General features: G+C 53.6%; 1 protein-coding gene across 3 annotated transcripts in view; it reads left to right on the top strand.

The window, feature by feature from the left end:
* BMP8B (bone morphogenetic protein 8b) overlaps positions 1 to 25,344 on the top strand; it is a 31,048-nt gene extending 5,704 nt beyond the window's left edge. Inside the window, exons 2-7 of one of the 3 annotated variants that reach the window (XM_059135805.1) lie at positions 9,675 to 9,864; positions 10,272 to 10,420; positions 16,565 to 16,759; positions 17,550 to 17,629; positions 18,188 to 18,298; positions 21,745 to 22,041. In XM_059135805.1, the coding sequence (XP_058991788.1) occupies positions 9,675 to 9,864; positions 10,272 to 10,420; positions 16,565 to 16,759; positions 17,550 to 17,629; positions 18,188 to 18,298; positions 21,745 to 21,894 (875 nt within the window). In that variant the 3' untranslated portion in view covers positions 21,895 to 22,041. Of the gene's footprint in view, positions 1 to 9,674; positions 9,865 to 10,271; positions 10,421 to 12,588; positions 12,927 to 16,564; positions 16,760 to 17,549; positions 17,630 to 18,187; positions 18,299 to 21,744 lie in introns of those variants that run through there. The other 2 variants (XM_059135806.1, XM_059135807.1) reach the window with 2 other exon arrangements.
* The last annotated feature ends 537 nt before the right edge of the window (positions 25,345 to 25,881 follow it).

The raw sequence follows: 25,881 nt of genomic DNA, 5'->3' as shown, positions 1-25,881 counted from the left end.
TTTTAATTTTTTATGAACATATACTGTATTATTAGCCCCAGGGGTACAAGACCTTATTCCTCTTATAGCTGGATGTTTGTACCCTTTTAATCTCTCCAATATCCCCCACCCTTAAGCCCCTGGCAACAATTTTCTACTCTCTATCTTTATGATTCTGACTTTTTTCCTAAGATTTCACTTAGCATAGCATGATTTCACCATGCAGTATTTGTCTTCTCCGTCTGGCTTATTTCACTTTGCATAATGCCTTCAAAGTCCAGCCCATCTTGTCACAAATGACAGGATTGCCTTTTTTTTCATGACTGAATGATACTCTGTCGTATGTACACACTGCATCTTTTTTGTCCATTTACCTGTTGATGCACACTTAGGTTGTTTCTATATTGTAACTGTTGTGAATAATGTACAGTGAACATGGGAGTGCCGTGATCACTTCGGGATCCTGCTTTCATTTCCTTTGGATCTATTCTCCGAAGTATGTGTGCTGAATCATATGGTAGTTCTGTTTTCAGTTTTTCAAGGAACCTCTGTGATGATTTCCACAATGGCTGCACCAATGTACATTCTTACCAACAGTGGACAAGTGTTCCCTTTTCTCTACATCCTTACCAACACTTGTTATCTCTTGTCTTCTTGAGGATAGCCATTGTAACAGGTGTGAGGTGTAGCTTATTGTGGTTTTGATTTGCATTTCTCTGATGCCGAATGATGTTGAGCACCTTTTCATGTGTCTGTTGGCCATCTGGATGTCTTCTTTGGAAGAATGTCTATTCAGTTCCTCTGCCCATTTTTAAGGATTTTTTTTTTTTTTTAAAGATTTTATTTATTTATTTGTCATAGAGAGAGAAGCGAGAGCAAGCACAGGCAGACAGAGTGGCAGGCAGAGACAGAGGGAGAAGCAGGCTCCCCGCCAAGCAAGGAGCCCGATGTGGGACTCGATCCCAGGACGCTGGGATCATGACCTGAGCCGAAGGCAGCCGCTTAACCAACTGAGCCACCCAGGCGTCCCCATTTTTAAGGATTTTTAAAAAATTTATTTATTTGGCAGAGAGAGAGTGAGAGAGAGCACAAGCAGAGGGAGAGGCAGGCAGAGGGAGAAGCAGGCTCCCCGCTGAGCAGGGAGCCCTATCTGGGGCTTGATTCCAGGACCCTGGGATCATGACCTAAGCCAAAGACTGAGGTCACCAACTGAGGGCCACCCAGGTGCCCCTCTCTGCCCATTTTAATTGGATTATTATTGTTGTTATTATTATTATTTTTGCTATTGAGTTCCTTATCTATTTTAGATATTAGTTCCTTATCAGATAAGTGGTTTGCAAATATTGTCTTTCATTTCACAGATAACTTGGTTCCATTTTCTCTAAAACCCTGTCAGTCCACCAGGATGGTGTCCCCTGCCTCCTTCCCCACATCCATCTCCTCGGTGTTTCTTACCCTTCTGGGGTAAATGTCTACTACCACCCCCTGTAGGCAGGGGAGGAAATGGAGTCTCAAGGACTATAAGTGACTGGCTCAGTTCCTGGGTACCCAGGTCCACAGGGGCGGATGTGAAAAGTGGATCACAGCAGTGAAGAGGCTTGCCCCTGCCACTGGGAGGCCAGAGGGGTGGGCTACTTTGGAGGAGGACACGCCAGGTTTCAATCCTGGGTCTATCACTTGAGAGCCGTGAGATGTTGCACAAGTTACTAAGAGCCTCCATATCTGTTTCCTCACCTTTAACATCAGAATAATGTACCTATATCCTGGTGCAACACTTAAATAGGTTAAGGCATTTAAACCCTTAGCAAGTGCCTAGCAGTGCTCAGTTAGAGCTGCCAGCGATCCGAGGGAAGGGCCTGCCCTGTTTATCTACACCCTCCCCCCAGCCCAACCATCCCCTTAGGGACCTGCAGCTGAGTGGGTTTCAGGATCCATTTCAGGATCAGGCTTCCTGGGTTCAGATCCCCATTCTGCCACTTGCTGTTTGTAGTGGCTGCTGTGGTATTTGCCATATCTTCTCTTCAGGAGTAAGCTGCCTGGAGGGTGGGCTTCGGACCGGTGGCGAGTCTTCCTCTAGGCACTAAGTGGCCAGGTGCACAGGGGCTGCTTATCCAAGGTCAGCCACCCTCCTTGGCAGCACCCCACATTTAATGGCTATTTTATGGGGGTGTAAATGTCCAGCCCCCTCGTCTCAAGGAGGACTGCTCTGAATGGCCCCTGTGCATGAGGAATGAGCTGAGGCCTTTGTGGGTCCACATCACTGTTCAGCTGAGCTCAGTCCTGCTGCCTCCATTCCTTACAGAGAGTACTCTCTGCCAAACCTTCTGACTCAGGGACTTTTTCCCAGGAATCCTGACCTGAGATACTGTTTATATGATTTTTGTGTAAATTATTTAATGCTCTGTGCCTCAGTTTCCTCCCTATAAAATGGGAGAGATAATAGTTCCTGTGTCATAGGATTGCTGTGTTAAATGAGATAATCTGTGCCAAGTGCTGAAACAGTGCCTGGTAAATACCCAATAAATGTTAGCTTTATCTGTTTTTAGCCCAAGGCCAGCTAGTTAGTAACAAGACCAGAAGTAAAATCCGGTTATTTCCTTTAGCTGCTGGCTCTGTGCTCGGAGCAGCAGCCATTTATTCTGAGCAGCCAAGGGCTCTGAATACAGTGAGTTCTGGGGAAGCTGAAGGCTGCAAGGCCTGGGTATGGAGAATGTTGGATTGTTCGGTCTGTGGCCATTCTTTAACACTACTAGGAACTCACTGTGTGCCATTCCCCTTCCTGGTTATCTTGGGGCCTATTCCAAAGTACAGCCCCAGCTCAAGGTCTGCTTGTTATAGCTATAAATTAAGGCAAAATGGGAGGAATGACCATTCATGCATTCAGCAAACAGGAGCAGAATGGTTCAGCACAGCAGAAGACAGACCAGGTCTTCCTCTCATTTTGTGGGAGACAAACAAGGCCAGAAGAAGAGGAGGAAGGTTCTCCTGGCTGGAGGACAGAGAAAGCTTGGCAGGAGATAACATTCAGGCTGGACCTTGAAGAAGGGTAGAATTTAGTCAGAAGGGGGTGGAAGGAGAAGGTGTTCAGGTGGAGGGGAGGCATGAAGGTGAAAAGCTCTCGGCATGTTTTAGAACTCCAGTTCCTCCAGTGAAAATCTACTCCAGACAGTTTCCCTGTTCAGGTTCCCTCTGTGTGTCCCTTCATGCCAGCATTCAAGTTCCTCGAGTCTTGTACACTGTGTCCAGTGTTCTAGTCCAGCTTAACCACATGGTGTTCCCTTGATATGTCCCCAGTATGCTGAGGCTTTGAATGAGGGGAAAATACAAACTTTGGAGTCAGATACACATAGACTGTCATCCCACTTTGGGTGCTCCTGTGAACCCATGCAAATCAGTTACCTTCCCTGACCATCCATGTTCTCATCTATAAAACTGGGCAAATAATGCCTCTTCCACTGAGTTCTTGTGTCTTCTGGCCTGGTTCTCAGTGATCCTGTCTCCTGGTGTTCATGCCCTTGTGCACGTCCCTGCCACACTGTGCCAGCACTGGTCTGTGTGACCAATAGAACATGAGAGTGGTGATGATATGTCACTTCTGAGACTAGGTATAAAAGACTACAGCTTCCTTCTTGGGTCCAACACTCTGCCACTCCCCGCACCCCCACCAGATTGCTGATTCTGGGGGAAGTCATGCTGTGAATGCCATGAGCAACCCCAGGGAGAGGTGGACACCATGAGGAACAGAAGCCTGCCACCAGCAGCCACATGAGCTTAGTAGATTTGTTCATCCCAGCCAGGAGGGACCCTGAGCCAGACCCACCCGGCTAAGTGCCTAGATTCCTGACCCTCAGAAATATGTGAAATAATAAATGTTTCTTGTTCTAAGCTGCTACAATTGGGTTACTGTGTTACACAGCAACAGGTGACTGAAAGAGTTAGGTAAGCATTAACAGAAGTGGTGTGTGTAACGTGCCCAGTGTGATGCCTGACACAGTGGGGTGCTTAAATAATGGGAGCTGGCACATTATTTCCCAACCCTGTGCCTTTGCCTCTCTTGCATTTTTGGCTTGTCAGAAGTCTCCCACCACTCTCAAATCTGTTTTCTAGGAAGTGTCACTGACCCTTCTCCCCACAGCACCCTCCATGATTAGAGCCCTGATCCCCCATCCTATGTATTTTTCTTAGGATTTGAGTCACTTTCTGCCAGCCTCATTCAGAGCCATGCCTTGCCCCTTTCTCCTGCTCCCTAAGAAACCATGAACAACCTGAGAACAGGGGCCAGATCTGACTCTCCATGACATCCCCCTCCCACTGTGCACCCCAGGTCCTGTGTGGCAGGTGCATGGGGCAGACTGGCAAGGTGAAGGGAGGAAGAACACAGCGGGAGGCGGGGGCTGAGAGCAGGGGCAGGAGCCTGGGCCTGGTCAGCTGGGGCAGAGCAGGGCCTGCCCTCCCTGTCCTTATGGAGGCTCACCATGGGTGCAGCATCTCCCTAAACGCTTTCCTGGGATCTCCAGTCCTCCCAGGGCCCTGCCTGGAGGAAGGTGGCTTCAGCAGGCATTCTGAAGGGACTGGGGTCCTCCCTTTGACAGCAGAACCTCATTGACAGGTGACCCTCCCATCCTAATTTCGCCACCTACAGGGAATCTGTTGCCACGCATCTCACATCATCTTTAAGTCTGAAAGAATGTGCCCTGCCCACTGATGGGGTTCCTCCAGCACTGGGGCCCAGGACAGGGAGGTACACCCACTCCACCTCCTCATGGGACCCATTCCCTACGGGAGAAAGGGATGTGTCACTGTGACCACATCTTTCTGGAAAACTCCCACAGTTCAGTTCTTTCCCTGGAATTGCACTGGGGAATCGTATACTTGCTCAATCTCGTTGGATCTATTTTTGGCCTTGACCGACTTGATGTGGTGGAGTGTGCGGGTGTTCCCTTTTAATTTGGGGTCTAAAGCTGTCTGAGGTCTGGACTGGCAATCATGAGTGCAGAGCCATTTATGGAAGCAGCTCTTGAAAAAAGTCGGTAATGAAAACTGACTAAAAATACCTTAGAAATGAAGCCTCCTTGGCCTCCTCTGGGTAGCACTGAGATTTCTGGGTGGGAGGGAGAAGCCCTTCAGACACAGAACTGGTAGGTGATCAGTGCTGCAGCTCCTCCCGGGGCCCCCACCAGGCACAGAGATCCTGGTCTTGCTTTAGGTCTAAAGGGGGCACCTTAGCCTTGTCACTAGCAGGACTAGCCAGATGGGACCAGTGCCTCTGCTTCTGGGACCCTCAGGAGCCTGCTCTCCACCTCAGCAGCCTGGCTGTGGGAGTGGGGACTAGTCCTGCAGCAAAGTGAAGATGTGAGGGGCTTCTGACCGAGACCCGCTGTGCTGTGGAAGCCATTGCCAGACCAGCAGCTGCCCCACTGTCCTGCGGAGCTTGGGAAGAACCTGCAGACACATGCCCTCTCTGGGCCCCCGGAACAAATGACATCCACTGAGAGCCTCCCATTTCCACCCCACATGGTACAGTCCTGCCCTTAATTGCTCACCGTCCAGAGGGACACACGAACCAGAGATGGGGACCCCTGGGACAGGGGAAAGAGAGAGGCCAGCAGGCTGATCTGTGTGAGGTCAGAGGAGGACGAGGTGCCTTGAAAGCTGGACCTAGAGGAAAAGCATCCTTTAGACAGGGCAGAATGGGGGTGACTCAGGAGAGGGCACTTTGGGGAGGGCCTTCAGGGGAGGGAAGAGATATCTGTAGCCAGAAGGCCCAGGAGGCCATGAGGTTGGGCCGGGCCAGCTCGTGGCGGGGCAGAACCAGAGCTTAGTCTCCTCCTGGGGACCCTGTGGGGTTGGAGAAGGGTTTGAGGGCAGACAGGTCAGGCAATTCTGTTTTCTTAACAGCCACTCTGGGTGGCTTACTTTTGGTCAGAAGCAAGACAGATTTAGGTCCTGAGTGACTAAATTTTGTCCAGGGCACAAAAATAGACAAAGCTTTTGTTGGTGTAGGACTGGTGGACTCAGGGTGTGGCATCTGGAAATCTAGCCCACGAGTGGTGCAGGGCCTCAGACACAGAAACGTAGAATGTGGATGGCGGTCACAGAGGGTGGAGGACATCACGTCCCCACAGTGGGCCTTTCCCAAATGTGGGATCTGGAGGTTGGTTTATCAGAGACTAAAGAAGGCTGAGAGTCCTAACAGCACACGTTGATGATTCATAATAATTTCTTGTTCCGGAAGCCACATTATGGTGATTCAGAAAGTAAATTTGTTTGCTCCTTCCCCAGACAGAAGCTGGTTCAGTGTTTGATCATTTGGGGCAGCTTTTATAATTATGTAGAAAATAAACATTTAGAAGTGCCTTTTGAGCCAGGTGTAGCTTTGTCTGTTCCCTAGGCCCACTGAATAATTCGTGTGGGGCCTTTCATATCTCGCCAGTATATCTTGGGGTTATTGTGTTAAAGAGTAAATTCGTATGTAATTTTGCCAGGGTACTGCAAAAGTAGATATTGCCAAATTGCTCTCCAACATATTCCTACCAGTGATGTGGGAGAATGTTCTTGTCTGCTCTCACCTACTTCTCAAAGGCCACACTGAGCACCCTATAAAGTATCCTCTTCCTTTCCGCATTACTGTTGACCTCATAACCCTCCATAGTCCACTCAACAATGTAAATGGCATCCCTTGTCTTACTTGTTTTGTTGTTGGTGGTGTTCATATTGTGTCTCCCCCATTAGACCATAAACTCCATCAAAACAGAGATCTGACTTACTGTACTCCCAGTGCTCAGGTGGTCTCTACCTTACCATCGTAAGAACTTAATACATTTGTTTATAAATAGAACTTGATAAACCAATGAAAATTAAATGAGCAAAGTGATACATTTATTTAAAAAAAGATCATCCCAAATCTCCCCTTCCTCTCCTTCCCATGGCTTTGAAATTTCTGACATGGCCTCTTGAGGGCATCACATTTTGGCACAAATAAATAGGGAGATTGCAAGTTAGGCTCCTCAGAACTTAAGTTGAAAGACTACTCCTCCCAGTCCGTTCCTGACTATTTACAAAGCCCTTCCATGAGGAAAGCTGGACTGCACCCTTACTCCCTGTTCACGGAGGAGATGAGGCTCTGACCTGACCACCTCCACAGTTTCCTGTGCTGCCTTGAGCTGCCTCTTTGGCTAAAGAAGTCTTGGCCTGCACTTGGTTAAAAAAGGGACGTAGAGGTGCCAGAAAATGATTTCCCAGAACATCTGCTTTTAGAAAATCTTTCTCCTAGCTCAGAGCAACAGCCACTGAAAAGGAGGCAAATCTTTAGGTTACCTCTTCCCATCCTCCCAACTGACTGTCAGATGAAGGATCTTTCTTTACCTAGTCCCACACTGCAGGAAACATCACTCATTTCGGATGAAAAACATCACTTTCCTCACAACGTCCTGGCTTCTGGTGCTTGCCTGGAACAGCCAGGGGGGCAGTTTCCTGTGCTGAGCTACTGGGTAGTTCATGGATTTCACAAATGCATAAGGTAGAAGCTTGGAACCAGGTTCAGTTCAGGTGCACAAGGCTCCCTGACCCTGCAAAGGAGGTCAGCAAAGGAGGGAGGCCCCAGAGCGTGGTCCTCCCTTGGAGCTGGCAGATTCGTGGGTTGTCCCCTTGGCCCCCAGATCCGAAGGAAATCAGCTGCAGGCCTGTGGAACGAGATCGCTTGCGGCTCCACCCGCGCACCAGCCCCACAGCCTTGGGAGCAGATATGTGTTCACGGATCCGGATTCGAGGCTTTGTGAGGAGTCAGGTGAAGGGCGGGACAAAGCCACCCTCCTTCCTCCTCTGAGCCATACCCCTGTCACAGCCAGCAGCCTCGACCTGGGGCATCCTGCACATCCAGGATTCTTAACACAGCCACGGAACAGAGGTGGTCTGTGTGGTCCCTGAATCGACAGAAATTGTCCCCAAAGCTGTGCGTATGGGAGTGTCCATAGGGAGGAGTGGACGCGTGTGGCAGTACTCATGGCCCACATCCCCGGGTGCAGGGCCAGAGCCCTGCCGTCCTCGCTCTCCACATGTGTGGGAGGACACGGGTACCTCCCGGGGTCACCGCCCCCGAAGCATCCTGGCTCCCGGCTGCGCATGTGCTGCCTGTTCACCAACCTGGCTGAGCCTAGCCGTTGTCTTTCTTTGCCACTGCGGTCTCCGGAGAAAGAGCCCACCTTGTCCCGTCACCGTGTGTCTACCAGCCCCACCCAGCCCAGCTGTTGGCCTGTCCCTCGCTGGACCCAGTCCCTACCGCAAGGACAGGAAGCGTTCCCCACATCCACCTCCGCCCCAGCCTGGTGACTTGTGGTCCCGGACCCCAGTAGCCAGAGAGAGAGTTTTTAAAAAGACTCACAGACATGTCATTAAAATCTCAGTGTTGGGTTTGGGGGAAGGTGCTGGGTGGCTCCCGCCCCTGCTTTCTGGAAACAGATTTGGGGTGTTTGACAATGACAGGAGACTAAAGTGGGATGGGACTAAATATACCGTCCTGGGCATTTCCGGGCAGTGGGGGGATGTGGGATTGACTCGCCACCCCAGCCTCCGGCCCAGATAGATCAGCCCCACTTCGGCTCCCCTCCAGCCTGTGCATCCCTTTCCCCTCTGCGCCTCTTTCACCCGCACTTCAAACCACATCGCCCCCCTGCTGCCCAGAACCCTAAACCCCGCTGGCCAGACACACAGCTGGTGCTCCCAGGCCAGAATTCCAGCCCTCCAGAGTCAGACCACAGCTAGACTCAGGGCCAGTCCCCCACAGCGCTGACCTGTGGACACCCCCACGCTGCACACCTGTGCCTCTGAGGTCTCCTCTGCCTAGTATGGCTTCCCTGCCACCTTTTCCACCCCACAGGATTCTGTCCCATCCTTCAAGGCCAGTTCAGGTGGCACCTCCCCTGGGAAGCCTGCTCAGATCCCACCCATCATAGGACCGTCCAGCTTCCCTGGGACCTGACCAGGTGTCACCAGGCGCTGTCACTCCTACTTTGCTCCTTCTTGTTCCTTTCCAGGTCTCCCTCTGACCCTCCTCCTTCCTTCACCTTGTCACCAAACAGGAACTGCCATCCTTTGTCTTTCGCTGTGTTTGTGGCTGTTGTTTTCCCTGCCTGTGCTATCTATTCCTCAGCCCTAAGCCTTGGTTCAGGCTGGGCCATTCCTCTGCATTGTCCTCCCTTGACATGGGGGCACATACACTCTCAGCCCTTGAGGCCCAGCTCCGGAGTCAGTTGCAAACACTCCCTCTCCCCCAGGCTCCCGTGCATACACATCAGCAGACTCTGCTCAGCCCCGGCCTCAAAAACATGATCAGCTCTGTCTCTGCCCACCCCGTGGCCTGTTTCTGCCTTAGGTCTGATGTCAGTCTTCCCAGAGGAGGGACGTGCCCTCAGGTCCCATCCTTGGGTCCCAGAGCCAGCAGGGAATGGGTGGGGCAGGCTGGGTTTAGGGCTTGGGGGTCAGAAGCAGAGGCAGCTCTTGCTGGTGTGCTGGGCCCTGTGCCGGACACCTCAGCGATTGACCTGCCATGCCCTCTCAGCACCAGGAGGCAGAGCTTGGGAGCAAGTCCCCTTGCAGAGGAGAGAGCTGTCCCCACCCAGGCTGCCCCGGGCCCCATCTCCCCCAGCCCCAGCTCTGTCCAGAGCACAAGTGACTGACGGCCCTACTCTATCTCTCAGTGGAGCGTGACCGCACCCTGGGCTACCAGGAGCCCCACTGGAAGGAGTTCCGCTTCGACCTGACCCAGATCCCAGAGGGCGAGGCGGTCACAGCCGCCGAGTTCCGGATTTACAAGCTGGCCAGCGCCCACCTGCTCAACAGGACCCTGCACGTCAGCATGTTCCAGGTGGTCAGGGAGCAGTCCAACAGGTGCCTACCCTCACGCTGCCTCCTGATGAAGCCTGGCCGAGGAGGGGACACTTCCCAGAGGACAGAAGGGGAATTCCCTGGGGAATACACCCTCAGAGGCAGAAGGATATTTGGCCAAGGCCTCATGTCACTGTGGGTAGAGGCCCAGCATAGGTCACGCTTCACATCCCTGCCATGCTGTCCCGGCTGTGGGACCATGGGCAGGTCACTGAGCTCCCGAGCATTGGTTTCCACACCCCTGCTGGGCCCAGTAGCATTTTGTGCAGTACATAAATGAGAGAAGGCACATGGGGTGCCCACCCCGAGCCAGGCGGGATAGGTGCCCCACACAGCAACCCCCAGGTGGGCTCTAGAAACGCAAAGGCAGCTGTGCCGGCCCTCAGTTAATTGTTTTTTCATGTCCACAGGGAGTCTGACTTGTTGTTTTTGGATCTTCAGACGCTCCGAGCTGGGGACGAGGGCTGGCTGGTGCTGGACGTGACAGCAGCCAGTGACCGCTGGTTGTTGAGCCGGAACAAGGACCTGGCGCTCCGCCTCTATGTGGAAACGGATGATGGTAAGGCTCAGGGTTGGGCAGCAGACCTTCTCCTGGGGGCTCTTCAGTGCTGCTGGCACAGAGCCAGCTGCAACCACCTCCTTTGGCCCTGGAGGCCTGGCCTCTCTCAGCCAGCGACTGGGGTGATAATCTCCTAACCACTTTGGGTGCTCACTGGGGTGCAGAAGCCACGGTACCCACAGCGGGAGCCCCCTACCACGCTGGTCTCCTTCCTCTCCTTTTGCAGAACCAACATTTCAGTCACTAAGAGAGAGTCCATGTTGTCCCTCCCCAAGAGCAGCCGTGTATGTGGGCGTGTCCATACTGGGCACGGCCGAAGGGAGGCAGTTACACCCTCAGACTCGGAGCAGAGAGGCCTGGGTTTGAATCCCAGCTCTTCAGCACCCTAACCTGGTGAGCTTGGCAGGGTACTTACCTTCAGGGTCTCAGTGTCCTCCTCTGTAGAACAAGGGTTCACATCTTCATTCATTCCCCAGGCAGCTGGGGGAGAATCTCCTTCATCGCAGGCAGTGGAGTGGAGGAGGGAGAGGCAGGAAGTGGGCACAGGATGGTGGATCTGAGCTACAGCAAGGGGCCGCCATGGCTGGAGCTGGGTGGGCAGGGGCGAGGTGGGAGAGGAGACTGAGAGCTGCAGGGCACATCCTGAGTGTGGGTGAACCCGGGCCCCGTGTCAGAGTGGCTCCCTGTATTTCATAGCAATGGAGGATGACGGGATCTGAGTCAGGTTTTTAGAAAAGAGCCCTCTGAGACAGCCCCTGGAGGAGGGCATCACTTACCCCGGTGCTTAGTGAATTAGGCTTCCCATAAGTACAGTGGGGACGGGGCAAGCGAAGTGAGTTCACAGAGGAGAAAGATGATGGCACTAACTTAGCAGGTGACCAAGGCTCAAGGTGTCCTGCACCTGCTGTGTCCCCTTGACGTGATGGAATGGGAAGGGCCCTTCATCTCGTTCATCCCAGAACCCCACCTGACCATGGGAAAAACATCAGACAAATCCAAATCGAAGGACCTGCTACAGATGCCTGACGAGTGCTTCTCACAACTGTCCAGGTCGTCAAACACAAAGAAAGTCTGAGAGATAGTAACAGCCCGGGGAGCCTAAGCAGTTGTAGCAACGGAATGCCATGTGGGATCCAGGAGGGGACCCTGGAGGAGAGAAAGGACACTGGGGAAGACCAGTGAGGTCCGAATACATTGTGTTTAGTTTATCCTCGGACTTAGTGTTGGTCATTTAGTTGTGACAAGTGCACAGTGCTAATGTCAATGTTGGCATTTCCCGGGGAAACGGGCCTGAGTATCTGGGAACTGTCTGTACTGTCCTTGCGATTTTTCTGTAAATGTCAGCTGTTGTAAAATAAAAACTTAGTGTGTGTGTCCAACAAAGGTCCTGTCCCCCTGCAGTAGTCTGGGGGGGACAAGAGCAAAGTCGGAGCAACAGGAGCCACGAGCTGCAGGGGAGAGTGGAGACGTGCTTGTTGGTTGGTAGCAGCAGAAATAGAGAAGAGGGGATAGAGGAGGAATGATGGAAAACGTGGATCGAGCCAGTGGCCATTTTTAATATAATCGTTATATTTTCCTGCCTGAGTGTGGGTAGTGGACGGGCAGGCTTGAGGGAGCAAACCAGGAGGCCTTTTTCGGCAGCGATGTTATTGAGAGCCCTGGTTGACATCCAGATGGAGAGTCAGCTAGGACAGGTGAGAGCTGGGGCACAGGTGGGAAGCGCCCACATCTAAGTGGCTTGAGAGGCCTGGAACCGGAGCAGGTCTCCTGGGCAGGGGTGTGGATGGAGAAGGAAGGGGACAGTCCAGAACTCTGGGGCCTCCCCTATGGAGAGGGCTGCCCAGAAGGGGTGATGTGGAGGATCTTTCCATCCCATGGGGCTTCTGGGGTGGAGAAGGTGGCCTTCCAGCCAACCTGAGGGCTCAGGGTCAGTCTTCCCCTCATAGACACCACCAAGGGGCCTCTGCAGGCATGGCTCCCTCCCCCATCGGGTGCAGGGTCCTGGGTTTGGGTCCTGCAGGCTAAGAGGCACGATGCTTCCCGAGCCTCTTGGGAGTGTGGAGGGGCCAGGACGTCGGGGGTCACCTTGTCTCCACATAAACACCCTGTGTGCCCTCCCTGCTCTGTGACGTGGCAGCTGTGGCAATCAGTCAGTCATTCATTACCAGGTCCAGAGCCAGGAGGCAGAGGGCATGATGGCAGCCCTTCATCGGTTCGCCAGATTGTACACGAACCCCATGGAGCTTGGGAAAGACATCTCCGACAGTGTCAAGCTCAGGGTCATGGCTTTGGGCTCTGCAGGATTCCAGAGAACCTGATAAAGGTGCTGCTCAAGATACATGTCAAGGAAGCAGCAACATGGGGGTGGACGACTTTGGGCTGGGCGTTCTCTTGGAGACCAAGCAGGCCCCCCATATCATTGGCACTGAGCAGGGGAGAACCAGTGCCTGTCCCGCAGCTGGGGCTGGAGCTGCCACCCCAGGGCCCCGGGGGAGCACATCCCTAAGGGGTGCACAGGGGTGCCCCTGTTCTACAGGCCCATAGCCTACAGGATCCTGGTTCAGGAGAGAGGTGCCCCCATCAGGTACTCGCAGGAGGTCACATGGCCCTCAAGAACCAGTACCCAGAGGTGAGGGACTTTCTCGGGGACCACTGTCTTCTGGAGCGTCCATCTTGGTGGGTTTGCTTTAGTGAAAGGGTGAAAGGCCCACTGCGGAGGAAACGTTATCTTCAGAAGAAGCGCCAGGAGTTCCAACATGCCCATGAGCAAAGCTGCAGAAACCTCCATGATGGGGGCAGAGGAAGCTACAGGTGTGGGCATGTCTGCCCCCGAAAATGTCCAGGTTCCTAACGCTGATACGGCCGTGTCATCTGGAGAGAAAAGTATGAGAAAAGAATTGAACATCTCATGGTGCAGCCAGAGGAAGGTGAGAAAGCCAAGTGTGTGGGTGACCCCAGGGCCTGGATCATCACATGGGCAGCTCTTGAACACGAGGATGGCATGTGCGCCACCTGGGGCATAGGAATCCCGCTCCTGCCCAGCAACTACATCAGCCCAGATGTAACTATTCATCTTCACCGTGAAAATGGGATCCTGGGCTTCCTTCCGTTTCCATTAAAAGAGGAGGTGGATGCAGATCTCATCACTGCGGGTGAGCAGACAGTCACCATTTCCCTCGGGAGCTGTTTTTTCTCCCACGAAGACTCATCTGTAGTAATTCGAGGGGACACCTCTACCTCACCATACTGGGAGCCGTGCAGGTTTCCTGTCTGGTGACAGGCTAACGGGGTCACCCCCAGAAAGAAGGGGAGCAGCCTGGAGGGAGCCATCGGTTTGGTGTCCAACACCAAGGCCAGAATGGTGGTCACCATGCAACGCCACACCAAGGACAAGGGACCCCATGTCTTGGAGAAATGCACTGGGCCGCTGACCAGGGCACTGTGCGGACAAAACCATCCTCAAGAAGGCTGTGTTCCACGTGCACGGGAAGAAAGGCCCCACGCGGATCGAACTCTGGGATGGCCTGATGGAGGACAACGTCAGAAAGAGCTCGGGCAGCCCTTTGCCCTGTCCCCAAACCTCAGACCCACACAGCAGGTGGCAGCCTGAGCTGGGAAGGAAGCCCCGGTCACAGAGGGTGGGTTTCACTGGAAACCAGAGGAGGTCTGGTCACCTCTCTCCATGGCGCTGGCTGTCTGACCTGCTTTCCCACCGCCAGACTATTCTGCCAAGAGGGATATGGCTTTAATTAAAAGCCAAAGAAGAACGGAGCCCTTTATCTTGTTTGTTCTGTACTTCCCAGAATGGTCTGGTACCATCGTCAGGCGCTGTGAACGCCCTCCTCACTGTGCTGTTTACATGACATTGTGTGCAGCTTGAATGAGCCCACGGGACAGCTTTCACAGAAGGGCCTCCCCTTGTGAATGAGTCAGGAAACGTGGGGGGATGGGGAGGAAGGCGTGACCACCCCCATACCCCCAAGGCCCCACTTTGCCAGCACCGTACGCCCCGTGACCTGGGGGATGCTGTCCGGGTGAGCTTGTCTTCCTGCGGCCCCTCTGACTTTTCCTCTGGGGCCTCCGTCCTCTGGTCAAATTCTGTGTCCCTGCGGCCTCCCTCTTCCTCCCTGCACGTCCTCCTCCTCGTGGCTCGATGGGTGTGTCTGGAACGACAGCAAGGTTGTCTTGCTGGGCCAGAGGACTGGCAACGCAGTGACAAGGTTCCCCTGTCGAACAGCCGTCCCTCCGTGTGCTGTCGAAGGCTGCGGCTTGTGGGAGGAGGTTCTAGAAACCTAAGACGGATTTCTGGGTTTTCTCATCCTCAGGCTCCTGCTGCTGCTGGCCTCCTGTCCAGCAGGATTCTTCCCAAGTGAACCTCTAATGGGTCCAGGGCATTTGTGTGTGGCAGGTGATGTCATAGGTCAGAGTTCAGTCTTTGGATTGATTCGTTGTTCAGTCAACTTGGCCCAAGGACATGGGCCTACAGCACAGCTATTGAAGGACTGACCTTTACCAGAAGAGCAGGACTGTGGGTGGGGCAGGCAGTGCCCTTGACCTGTGGTATATCCCAGTGACTCATAATAGACCCACTAATGGAGCAAACATAGGTATTTGTACATGTGGACGTCTGTATACTGTATGATAAATGCATGTGTTTCTATACATATGTGTGTGTATGTCAGGGTGGTCACTTCGAGGGGACAGGGACACGGAAGGGGAACAGTTGACTCTGCATGTTATAAAGCATAAAACTGAGTTAGTAATCCTCTCCTGTTGTTTAAGAAAATTCCACAGGAAGAGAAAATGAAGGGGTCTGTGGCACTCTCGTCTTCACAGTGGAAGCCAGGAAATAACTGACGTGTTTAAAGTGAAGCTAATATCTAAATATGGTGTATTTTCTCAAAGGATTTTATACATTTGAAATGCTCATTGTGGAGACATTTTAACAGCAGTGAACGTGTTTATATGAAAAAGTTGGAAAAAATACAGACACTCATGGTCACCATTGTGTAAAACTTCAATTGACATGAATATATTCCAGAAATATGAAAATGCTGTGTTGGAGTGTGGAGAGATTTCAGGGGGATCTTTTTTTTCTCAAAGGTTACTTTACAGTTGCTATTGTATTACTTGGACAATTAAAAAATCAGGAGGCAGGAAGCCTGGTGGCTCAGTCAGTTGAGAAGCCTTGCTCACTCTTGGTTTTGGCCCAGGTCATGATCTCAAGGTTGTGAGATCAAGCCCCACATGGGTCTCTATGCTAAGCTGGGAGTCAACTTGAGACTCTCTCTCCCAGTCAGAATAAATAAATAAATCCTAAAAAAAAAAATCAGGAGGTCCTTTGGAAATACAAAGAGGTACAGGAAATTAGTTTTATTGGTGGAGTCGACATTTCCAGGGATCATGTCTGTGTTTCTTAAGGCATACTCATCTTTAAGCAGCTTTGGGACCAAATCTCATTTTAATGGGTAACCCTCTTCCTATCCAGAGGCCTCCGTATTTCCCTGCCCACAGTCTTTTCTCTCTTTTTGGACCCACAAACCTGGGGTTAACTCTTAAGTGAATAAGAACTTGGGGTCTGGAATTAGACGTGGGCTGAACCCCAGCTCTGGGACTTTGGCCTGATGTTGTGGCCCTGCTGTCCCCGGTGTCCCGTTTGTGGGCATCACAAGCAGAACAAGCCCTTGCTATGTCCTGGCAGCTGCTCCCATCTGCTGGGGCACAATCCATCGAGTCCTCCGAAAGTATGGGGTGGGCGGGAGAACTTGGGCCTTGGAGCTCTTATACGGCAGTGGGAACCACGGTTCTGTGCTCCCCTGGCCACGGGGCTCCAAAGTTTCTCCGTGAGGCATGTGGTCCAGGTTACTGTGGAGACACATGGGGTCACAAGTGGGAGTCGCTCAAACCTGTAAAGGGCTTCACAGATGGCAGTGTTGACCACTGTCACAAATGACGACCCTGTGTTGGCAAGGCCCCCCGCCCTGTCTTCCGTGGACCATCTCCCTTGGGTCTCCAGATGAGGAAACTGAGGACCTCTGCCTCCATGGGCCAGAGCCCGTGCAGTCTCTAATGGAAGGGTCCCCGCTGTCCCCTGTGCCCGGCCCTGCCCGTGAGTGACCGCCCTCTCTCCTGTCTCCATCCCAGGGCACAGCGTGGATCCTGGCCTGGCCGGTCTGCTGGGGCGACAGGCGCCACGCTCCAAGCAGCCTTTCCTGGTCACCTTTTTCAGGGCAAACCCCAGTCCCATCCGAGCCCCTCGGGCAGCCAGGCCCCTGAAGAGGAGGCTGCCGAAGAAAACCAACGAGCTGCCACATGCAAACAGACTTCCAGGGATTTTTGGTGAGGTCCAGGGCAGGCCTGCGGCTGGGCCCCAGAACAGCTCTGGGGGACAGAACCCTCCAGGCCTGCCATAGGTTCAAGCCTGTGCTTACCCTCCAGCACTTTCCCGACACCTCCTTTGTCCTGTGTGCCTTGAAGACCAGCCACTGTCCTCTCTGTTCCTGCCACCCAGAAGCATCTTCTCAGACCTCCTCTGGCTCACCAGGGCTTTTTCCAGAAGTCTGTCAGCACCAGGTGCCCCTTCCTCCAGGCACTGGTGGCTCTCAGGTCTCCCCTGGGGACCCTGAGGACCCATTGTTGTTTTCTCCCCACCTGACCAAGTTCCTTGGGATCGGAGTGGGCCTGCCCTGCCCTCCTGCCCTCCTTTCCTCCATGGGGAGTCAGCCTTTGGCCTCCATAGAACCACTCAACCCGGTGGAATGGGTGCGGCAGAAGAGGTGTGGGGAGGTCAGGAGGTATCTCTGCAGAGGAGGAGCCGCCTGATGTCCTGGGCCCCCTTGGGCTCTTTATTGGCACCTTTGGGGCCACAGGTTGGAAGTCAAAGGAGGCTGGGCTCAGTGCAGGGTTACTCTGTAGCTATTAGGAGCCACTGGAGCCATGGAAGTTTCTCAAGCTGGGTCAGGGCACCAGCAGAGCTGCAGGATGGGCTTTATGACACCACATGCCTTAGTTCCTCTTCAATCATTTTATTCAACAAATATGCCCAATGCGGTGTCCCCACCCTAGGAGCCACCAGGGGTAGCTGCGTGAGCAGGAACCCCAGAAAAGACCTGTGCTTCTGTCCCTGCAGATGATGTTCACGGTGCCCACGGCCGGCAGGTTTGCCGGCGGCATGAGCTCTACGTCAGCTTCCAGGACCTCGGCTGGCTGGTAATTTCTGACTGTCCTCCTCCTTCTTAAATGATGGTCCCCACCCAAACATCCTAAGTGTAGCTCCAGGAGGAGGTAGAATTATGGGTGATTTTCATTTTCTCATGCATTAGGCTCTTCTGTGTTTTCTGAAGGGAGAATATCTTACTTTTATTGTGAGAAGTGCTTCTTGGTAAAAACCATGAAAAGAGGGATAGTTTGAATCCTCAGCCCTAACAGGCCAGATCTGCAACAGGGAAACGGAGGCCATGGTGGGCAGTGCGCCTGTGCACCTGCTGGGACTGCAGCTCTAGGAGGCGTGGGCGGTAGGGGCAGGTGGGGAGGACAAGGCCCGGGCTGACTGCACATGAGGGGGACAGAGCTGTGCCCAGCCCCACCTGCTGAGAGTGCCCAGCCTCTTGGGGGAGCCTGTCTGAAGGGACCCTGGGGTTGGCTGACTGGCCTGGGGCTAGGGGCTGGGTGCGGGGCAGCCCCGAGCCATCCTGTGCCGGGTGCTAGATTCAGGAGCTCAGGAGGGGGCATCTGGATGGGACTCACCTTCTCCCCTTACACCCCCAGGACTGGGTCATTGCTCCCCAAGGCTACTCGGCCTATTACTGTGAGGGGGAGTGCTCGTTCCCACTGGATTCGTGCATGAACGCCACCAACCATGCCATCCTGCAGTCCCTGGTCAGTACTGCGTCTGTCTGGTCCGGCTCCCGGGGACGGGGGTTGGCACGGCCCGGTGAATGGAAGCCCCTGCCAGGGGGTCAGGGGGCTCTCTCTGCCTAGAACCTTCCCTGTACACATGAGCAAGGACGGCCTGCACCTGGAGGGAAATGGGTGCCTCTATGGCCGTGCTGGCCGTGTAGACGCCTATGTACCTCAACATGCATATACCCAACTTACCCTGACTGCTGGTGCACACCAACCTCTGTATACTGCACACACATGTGTGAGGACACCACAGACAGTATGTGGGTACCCAGATTTACAAGACATGCTTGCTCATGGTCAGACACACAGTGCCTGCATAACGGGCGTACATCCCTCCTGGGGCCCATGTGCTCCGAACACACACATCACTGTGTGCACATGAGTGACACACACGTGCGCTCAGCCGCCTGCTGCGTGTGTATGCAGGGAGGGGTGCGGGTGTGCCTCGCTGGGCTTCTGGGTTCTGGCCTCCCCTGTTCACCTCCCCGCTGGCACTTTTTTCCTTTGTGCTTTCCGTAGACGGTATGGCTTTGGGAGCTGTGGCCGGGGTACCTTCACAAGCTGCCGTTGATTGCTAAGTGTTTTAAATGTTTGTTGGTTCTAGGGTTGAAATTTCTTCCTAGAACATTTAGATAGAATCCACCCCATGTTAATCTAGTAATAGGTGATGTGATGCTTCTGAGCAAGAGTAAATGTATCTGCAACAGCAGTTTTGACCCTGTGGTGACACTGCCTTTCTCAGACCCAGTGGGACTTGCTGCCCCCAGGAGCCCTTTTCCTGTGAGAAGCTCGGGAGTGATGAGATATGTGTGCTTCCTCCGGCCCATAGGGGCGAGTGGGTAGTGGTCACCCACGTCAGGATGGCTGGGTGGACTCAGGCTGCAGGGCAGTGGGGGGGCAGCTGGGAAGGTGATGCTGGGGTTGGGCAGGGGCTGGCACAGAGGAGCTTATGGTCCCACCTAGGATGCTGGGTGGGTGGACTGATTTCCAAGGAAACTGAGAAGCTGGTGCAGAGTTTTAGCAACACAGGTCAGTGATCTGACTTACTCTAGAAGTAACTGGCAGCAACACGCAGATGAATGGGATCGAGGGTGGGGCAGGCGGGGAGCCAAGTGAGAGGCTGCTGTGGTCACCCGACAAGGGGTGGGGGCAGCTGGTGGAGGGTGGAGGTAAGGCTGCTCATGGGCATGGGTGTGGGGTGGGAGGAACCCAAGAGCCTACAGATGAGGGCTATGTGAAGACAGGGATGGGGAGCCTTGTCGGGGGCAGAGTCGTTGCTGGGGTCCAAGGTGGTGAAGGGGGGGACAGCAGTTCTGCACCAGCTGCACCGTAAGATTGGGGTCCAATTAGATCTCAAGCAGGGTTGCCGGTGGGAAACCAAAGCAACAGATCTGAGGTCAGAGAGGTGGCCAGGCCGAAGCTCTGTGAGAGAGGGGCATGTGGTCAAGCTTCAAGTCCTCGAAACAGATGAGCTCCTTTGGGGAGACCGCAGACACTGAAGAGGTGGCTAGGACTGGCCTCCTCTGTGGGGATGCCAGGGCAGTGATGGGGGTCTTGGGGTGTCCTGGGGGCCAAGAGAAGAAAGCATTTCCCCCTGGGCTCATCCTCCCAGCCCTTCTCCATGCAGCAGCCAGGGGCCCCACTAAAGCACAGCTGAGCACTTTGTTCTCCGCTGAGAAGCTCGTCTTGCCTCCCATCATTCCCCGGGGGAAGGCTGAGCCCCTGGCCTGGGACACAGAACTCCTCATGAGCCACCCTGCTGACCTCGCCAGCATCCCCACATGCCCCAGTGTCCTTATCTCCCTGCACAGGCCTAGTGCCAGGATGGCCTGATTTTCCCACTTTTCTGGCTTTGCACTTGCTGTTCCCTCCACCTTGAAGGCCGACTCCCCCGCTCTGGGCCCAGCTACCACCTGCTTACCTGCACACCCCGTGTCTGTGGCCCTTCCTGTCAGGGTCAGTCACCATGCTTATGCTCCCAGTGCTAAGCACCCGTGTGCTGTGCCAACCCCCATGGGTCCTGTTTGTCCACTGGAATGTTCCCTGTCTCCCCTTCCTCCCCACTGAGTCTGTGAGAGTAGTGACCATGTCTGGGACATTTCTGTGACCCATCCTGGCAGAGCTGGCACAGGATACATGTTCTAGATATGTTCATGCTGGAAAATGAGAAAAGAACCATTATACTCATTTGGCAGAGAAGAAAATGAGCCCCATAGATGCGTGATTTGTACCCAATAATGCACAGCCAGTAAGTGACCCTCCAATTTGGTCTCCCAGAGGCTCAAAGACAGGCTAAATGGAATGGCACATGAGCCTCCACAGATCATTCTGTTTGGTGCCAGATAGGGTAAAAGGCCTTCTTTCTGTCACTTAGCTAACAAAGCTCTTGTTTGGGGGAGTTTCAGGAAGGCCGCACCCCTGCAGTGCCTGACTTCTCCCCAGCACCCCAGTGCAGGAAAGGCCCTCCCTGGTTTCCAGACATGTGGACCCCGGCTGGTGCAGGTGGGCCAGTGTCCCCCAGTTTCTTCCACATGAACACCAAGCCCCGTCCCTGCACCTGGAGCTGCCAGACAGGTTGCCCCTAGCCAGCTTTGTCTGGGTCCCACTTGGCAGGCTCTGAGAGGCCCGATGTCCTGGGCTGCAGGGTGGCCACCACCCCTGGGTGTGGTAGGCTTCATCTTCTCTCCTGCCACCTCCCCACTTGGCCACCTCCCTGGCCCCAGGGAGGAGTCACAGGTAGTGCAGCCCATCCTGCCACTGCTCAGGAGAACTGTTTTTAGGAGGCTGAGTACAGGCTGCTCCTTCAGGCAGGCTCTTTGCTGGCAGTCATGCTGTTAAGAGGGTCACAAGTCCCCACACCTGGTCCCCGTCTCGCCACCGAGAGCTACGTGACTCAGCACCATGTGCAGCTTCCACACGCTCGGTCTCCGTCTGCCCAGAACAGAGCTGCCTTGGAGGTCATTGTCAGGGCTGGGACGTAAGGACTTTGAGGAGTAAGCGCGCCGGACACTCCAGGGGTGGACTGAGGATTCTGGGCTTTGTTTGGTTCTGGGAACATTCACTGGCCCACATTTGGTAGGGGAAACAGACGGCAAACAGCTAATGGGGACAAGAGACAATGCAGACACATCATGAGACACAGAGAGAGGAGCAGAGGGGTCCCCGGAGGGCTTCTGGGCACACCATGTGCTGGGGTGTCCTGTCTGAAGGGAGTAGGTGGGCCCTAAGGGCAGCGGGCCAGGGCAGGGGTACAGGGGCACGGGGTGGGGCAGGTCCCCACATGAGCACCTGCCTGCACTACAGGCAGAGGACGGAGCAGGGGAGGATGAGTGGCCAGAGACTCTGGGGCCAGCGAGGGTGGGGGTGCCAGGGCAAGGCCACCATGTTCACGCCTGTGCCTGCCCCCTTGCTCTGGCCAGGTGCACCTGATGAAGCCAGATGCAGTCCCCAAGGCGTGCTGCGCCCCCACCAAGCTGAGCGCCACCTCCGTGCTCTACTACGACAGCAGCAACAATGTCATCCTGCGCAAGCACCGCAACATGGTGGTCCGGGCCTGCGGCTGCCATTGAGGCCAGTGCCCGCCGCGGGGGACCCCTTCCGCCCAGGACAGGCCCCTCTCCAGAGCCAGGAAACCCTCAAACCTCGCCAGACTTCCGGTGGGTTGGCCCTCACAGATCAATGTATCTGTGTTCCTCTCTCCTTCCTGCCAGGGCTGGATCTTCTCCAGGCCCTGCTGCCCCCTTCCCTGCCTGAGGTTTGTGACAGTCTCTTGGCCTCCAGGCCTGGTGGTCTGAGTCATCAAGCAGGTTCTCTCCCAGCCGTCTCCTCCAAAAGCAGGTGCTGCCCAACATTTTGCATTTGGAACAAAAGTCTGAGGACCTATTCTTGTCCATTGCTGGCCCGGGCTTCGGGTAATATGGGGTGAACTGAGAAGCACCTGGGGCCCCAAATGGCTACCTCGGGCTCTTCACGGTTCATTTCAGGGCATGGATATGTGTAGACATGGTCTAGTCCACCTCCGGTTGCCTGCCACTCCCAGGCATTTTCTGGGCACTTTTGTTAGAATGTGGACTTGCCCTCATTGTTGTGTCGTTGTGGATCTGAATATCAGCCTGCTGAGAGGCATGTGGGTCAACTCAAGAATGAGCTGATGAACAACATGATGTAAGGCAAAGGCCAATGGCATCTGTCTCCCCCCATCCTCTGCCTTGATCTGCCTCTGCTGTCTGGGGAAGAAGTGCCAGGCATGGACATTTGACCTTTGTAGAAACAAAAAATTTGGAGGGCCTCATTCGCCTGTCATCACATTGAATCATGAGGAGCTCAGCTCCCTGGAAAAGTTACCTTTTTATTGAACCTAGCAGGTAGATACATTGGGTGGTCCAGGAGGACAACGCTCAGCACAGATGACATCATTTCGCTTTCCCTTTGGCATGGCAAACATCAGTCACCAAACTTGGTATTTTTTCTTTCCAAACCTGTATAGAATTTCAAAATGATCCATATTAAAACTCCACACAGCCACTGCCAAGAGATCAGAGTTGACACGTGAAGTGAAAACTGTTTGCCATCTTCTGGTGTGCTAAGGAGCGATCCCCTTCATCCACAGCCATACCTCCGTGACCCTGGACAGCCTGTGGCTGGGGCTAGGGCCTCCCAGCACCTGCTTATGTCCAGAAGTTGTCAGAAACAGGCTGTCATAATCTGCACCACCCTGTACGCCCTGGAGTGCTGTCCTGTTTCTCAAGACCTGTGAGCCAAAGAAAAGGCCCCTGTCCCAGGGGAGTGACAGGCAGTAACAAGGCTGGCCCCGGGTGGGGAGGTTCCCGGAAACCGCTGTTCTCCTTGGAGCAGCCGCCCCAGGCAGCTGGGCTGTTTATTTGATTTCTGACTTGCTAAGCCTGTAATTTACCTGCTGGCACAGAGTCCAGCTGCTCGAACCCTAAAATACTGTCATTAAAAGCAGTTCGTGGGGCCGCCCCACCCTACAGGCATAGCCCAGCCAAGGTGGAGCCCCCCCATGTGCCCAAGAATGAGTCCTTCAGCAGTCATTCCGCACCCCAAGGAGGGGCCCGGGATAGCAAATGTGGACGCTGGGGCCCTGCTGCAGGACAGCGGCCCCTCCACAGGGACCGGGAGGTGAGTCTGGAGTGAGCACAGAGGGAGACCCTCTCTGTACACAGAGGTTGGGCCCAGACTCTTGACAAAGTGGTGAGTTCTCCATCGGTGCAGGGATCTAAACTCTGGCTTAGAGGTTAGGAGACCAGACTCATAGGTGGCTTCTGCCTCTGGGCCTCATTTTCCATCTATACCTGAAGGCAGTGCGCTTTTTGGGTCTCCAAAGGGCCTCCCGCCAGGAATCTGTCTGCCAGCCCTTTCTCACACTGTACCCAGAAACAGCCTCATGATCCTGAACTTGGGGGTCCGGTGGCAGTCAGATCAGAGTTGGTATATAATAGGGAACCTGTTTGCCATTCTAGTCCTTTGACACTTCTGTCTTTCTAACATCAAGGACTGTCCTTTAGGCAAATATAAATTTAATATTAGCCAATTATTTTAGCTAATTTTTACTTCACCTGGTATGTTTTGTGCCCAGCCAACAGCCCAGCACAATTCGGGATGTACCAGGAATGTCTGTCAAATCACTCAAAAGGTTTATAGACTAGGAGTGCACCTCACCTGTCAGGGTGAGCATGGCACAAATGCCTGGAGGTTGTCCCTCTCCGTTTGCATGCCCAACACCTGAAGAGTAAGCCTTTGCCTGCTGACCTGGGTCAGACTTACAGCAACTGTCGCCATCCCCGCCGTCACTGAATGAGATCGCGCAGAAAAAGCCCTGAGCAGAGAAACAATTGTGAATGGATATAAGGTCCACGCATTTTATCCCGTTTATTGCAGGATACTGCATGCACTCACTGCATGCTACGTATTCCCAGTTACCTGTTTGCTGAGCCACGCACGGCAGCGGCAGGGAGCGGCCCACACGCCACCGTTTCCCTCTCTCTTGCTCAAGGCATGGCTTATCTGGGTGCATGGGACCAGGATAAATACGGGCAGTTGGTTAGACGCACCGATAGCTCTGAGTCAGCGACTGCTGCCAGGAAGGGGGGGGGGGTGGGCTGTGGGAAAAGGCTGAGAAGAAACGCAGCGGTCAGTCTTGGTTTGGGCAGTGCGAGGCTAGCCTCAAGGCCAAGTCAACACATCAGTGTTCACAGTTTTCTAAGGTGGGGAAGTGACCCATTATGGAAAAATCCCTAAGAAATAGAAAAAGAGGCAGCATAGCAAGAGGACAGAATTTTGAAGTCAAATGGGTTTGAATCCGTTTTTCTTTTGTGGAGCAAGGTATTGGTTCTTTCCTTCCAGGCTATTACAAACATATGGACATTCACATTTAGGACAATGTCTGCCATCTGAACGCTTAGCAACAGGCGCCTGTTGGCATCATTTACTGATTTACTGATTTGCTTAGCCCTTTCCATGTTTGTCCACTAAATCTCCTCCCAGAAAGTGTGCTGTAGGTGGAGTATTTATTTCAGAGTTGTGCTTTTTCCTGGAAAATCTAGACCCTGCAATCTGTGGAGGGAAGACCTTGTGTACCCACTTGCTTTCAAGGCCTAAGGAAAACGCCTGGTTATGGCCAAGGCTGTGAATATTTCCCTGTGTTCCCAGAGGCAAGGGGATCCCACCAGCCTGCTGAAGGTACAAAGCTTGACCCACCTCTTAAAAAAAATGGGTTTTTCATTTATTACAAAAATAATGCAGTTTTGGAGGAAAAATTGGAAAAAAAATGCAACTGAAATCACAGTTGTATGACTCAGATAAACACACTTAATATTTTGGTGAATTTATTTCTAGGCTTTCTTCTTAGCATATACACATACAGATGTTTATATATTATAGACAGATATGTTTACAAAATTGGGATCATACCGTCTTCTATAAATTGTTTCGAAATATGCTTTTCCCACTTTATTATGCAGTAAAAAAATTTTCTTGTTAATAAATGTTTTTTGAAAACATGGCTTTTTAGATTTTTAACCCCCGAAGCCTACGAGACTCAGTGTTCACAACTAAAAAGTAGGTCCCTAGCCTTCCTGGGAGGGTTGCTGTAGGTTGTCATGACTGGCACCTAGAGCCCACCGTGCCTGAAGGCAGACCTGCTGTCTAAGAGGGAGCTCCAGCAGCCGCAGGCCTGATCTCAGGGCCACAGCCCAAAGGAGTCTGTGCACTGGCAAAACCCAGCCCTGTTTGCCACAATGGAGCAACGTGTACACCAACCAGGCCACCCTGGATGGGAGCCAGGCAGACCAAGGAAGGCACTCTGCCCTTTGGGCCATAGCAGATGCTGCATGGCACCTTCAGGTCCACTTCTGTCAGTGCACAGACTTCCCACGGAACAGGCTGGTGCTGGGCTGTGACAGCCGAACCAGGCCATGGGGCCACTCCTCCCTGGGCCCCAGGCCCCTCCTGCCTGGCAGAGAAGAGCATGGCTTCCTTGAGTCTCCCCAGAGGGTCCAGACTAATTATAAGGACCATGACTATGTCTTCCCCCAGGG

This window comes from Mustela lutreola, chromosome 10 (genome assembly GCF_030435805.1).
Source record: "Mustela lutreola isolate mMusLut2 chromosome 10, mMusLut2.pri, whole genome shotgun sequence".
NCBI classification, from domain to species: domain Eukaryota; kingdom Metazoa; phylum Chordata; class Mammalia; order Carnivora; family Mustelidae; genus Mustela; species Mustela lutreola.
Note: the sequence above shows the minus strand (reverse complement) of the source record. Positions and strands in the feature narration are given on the sequence as shown.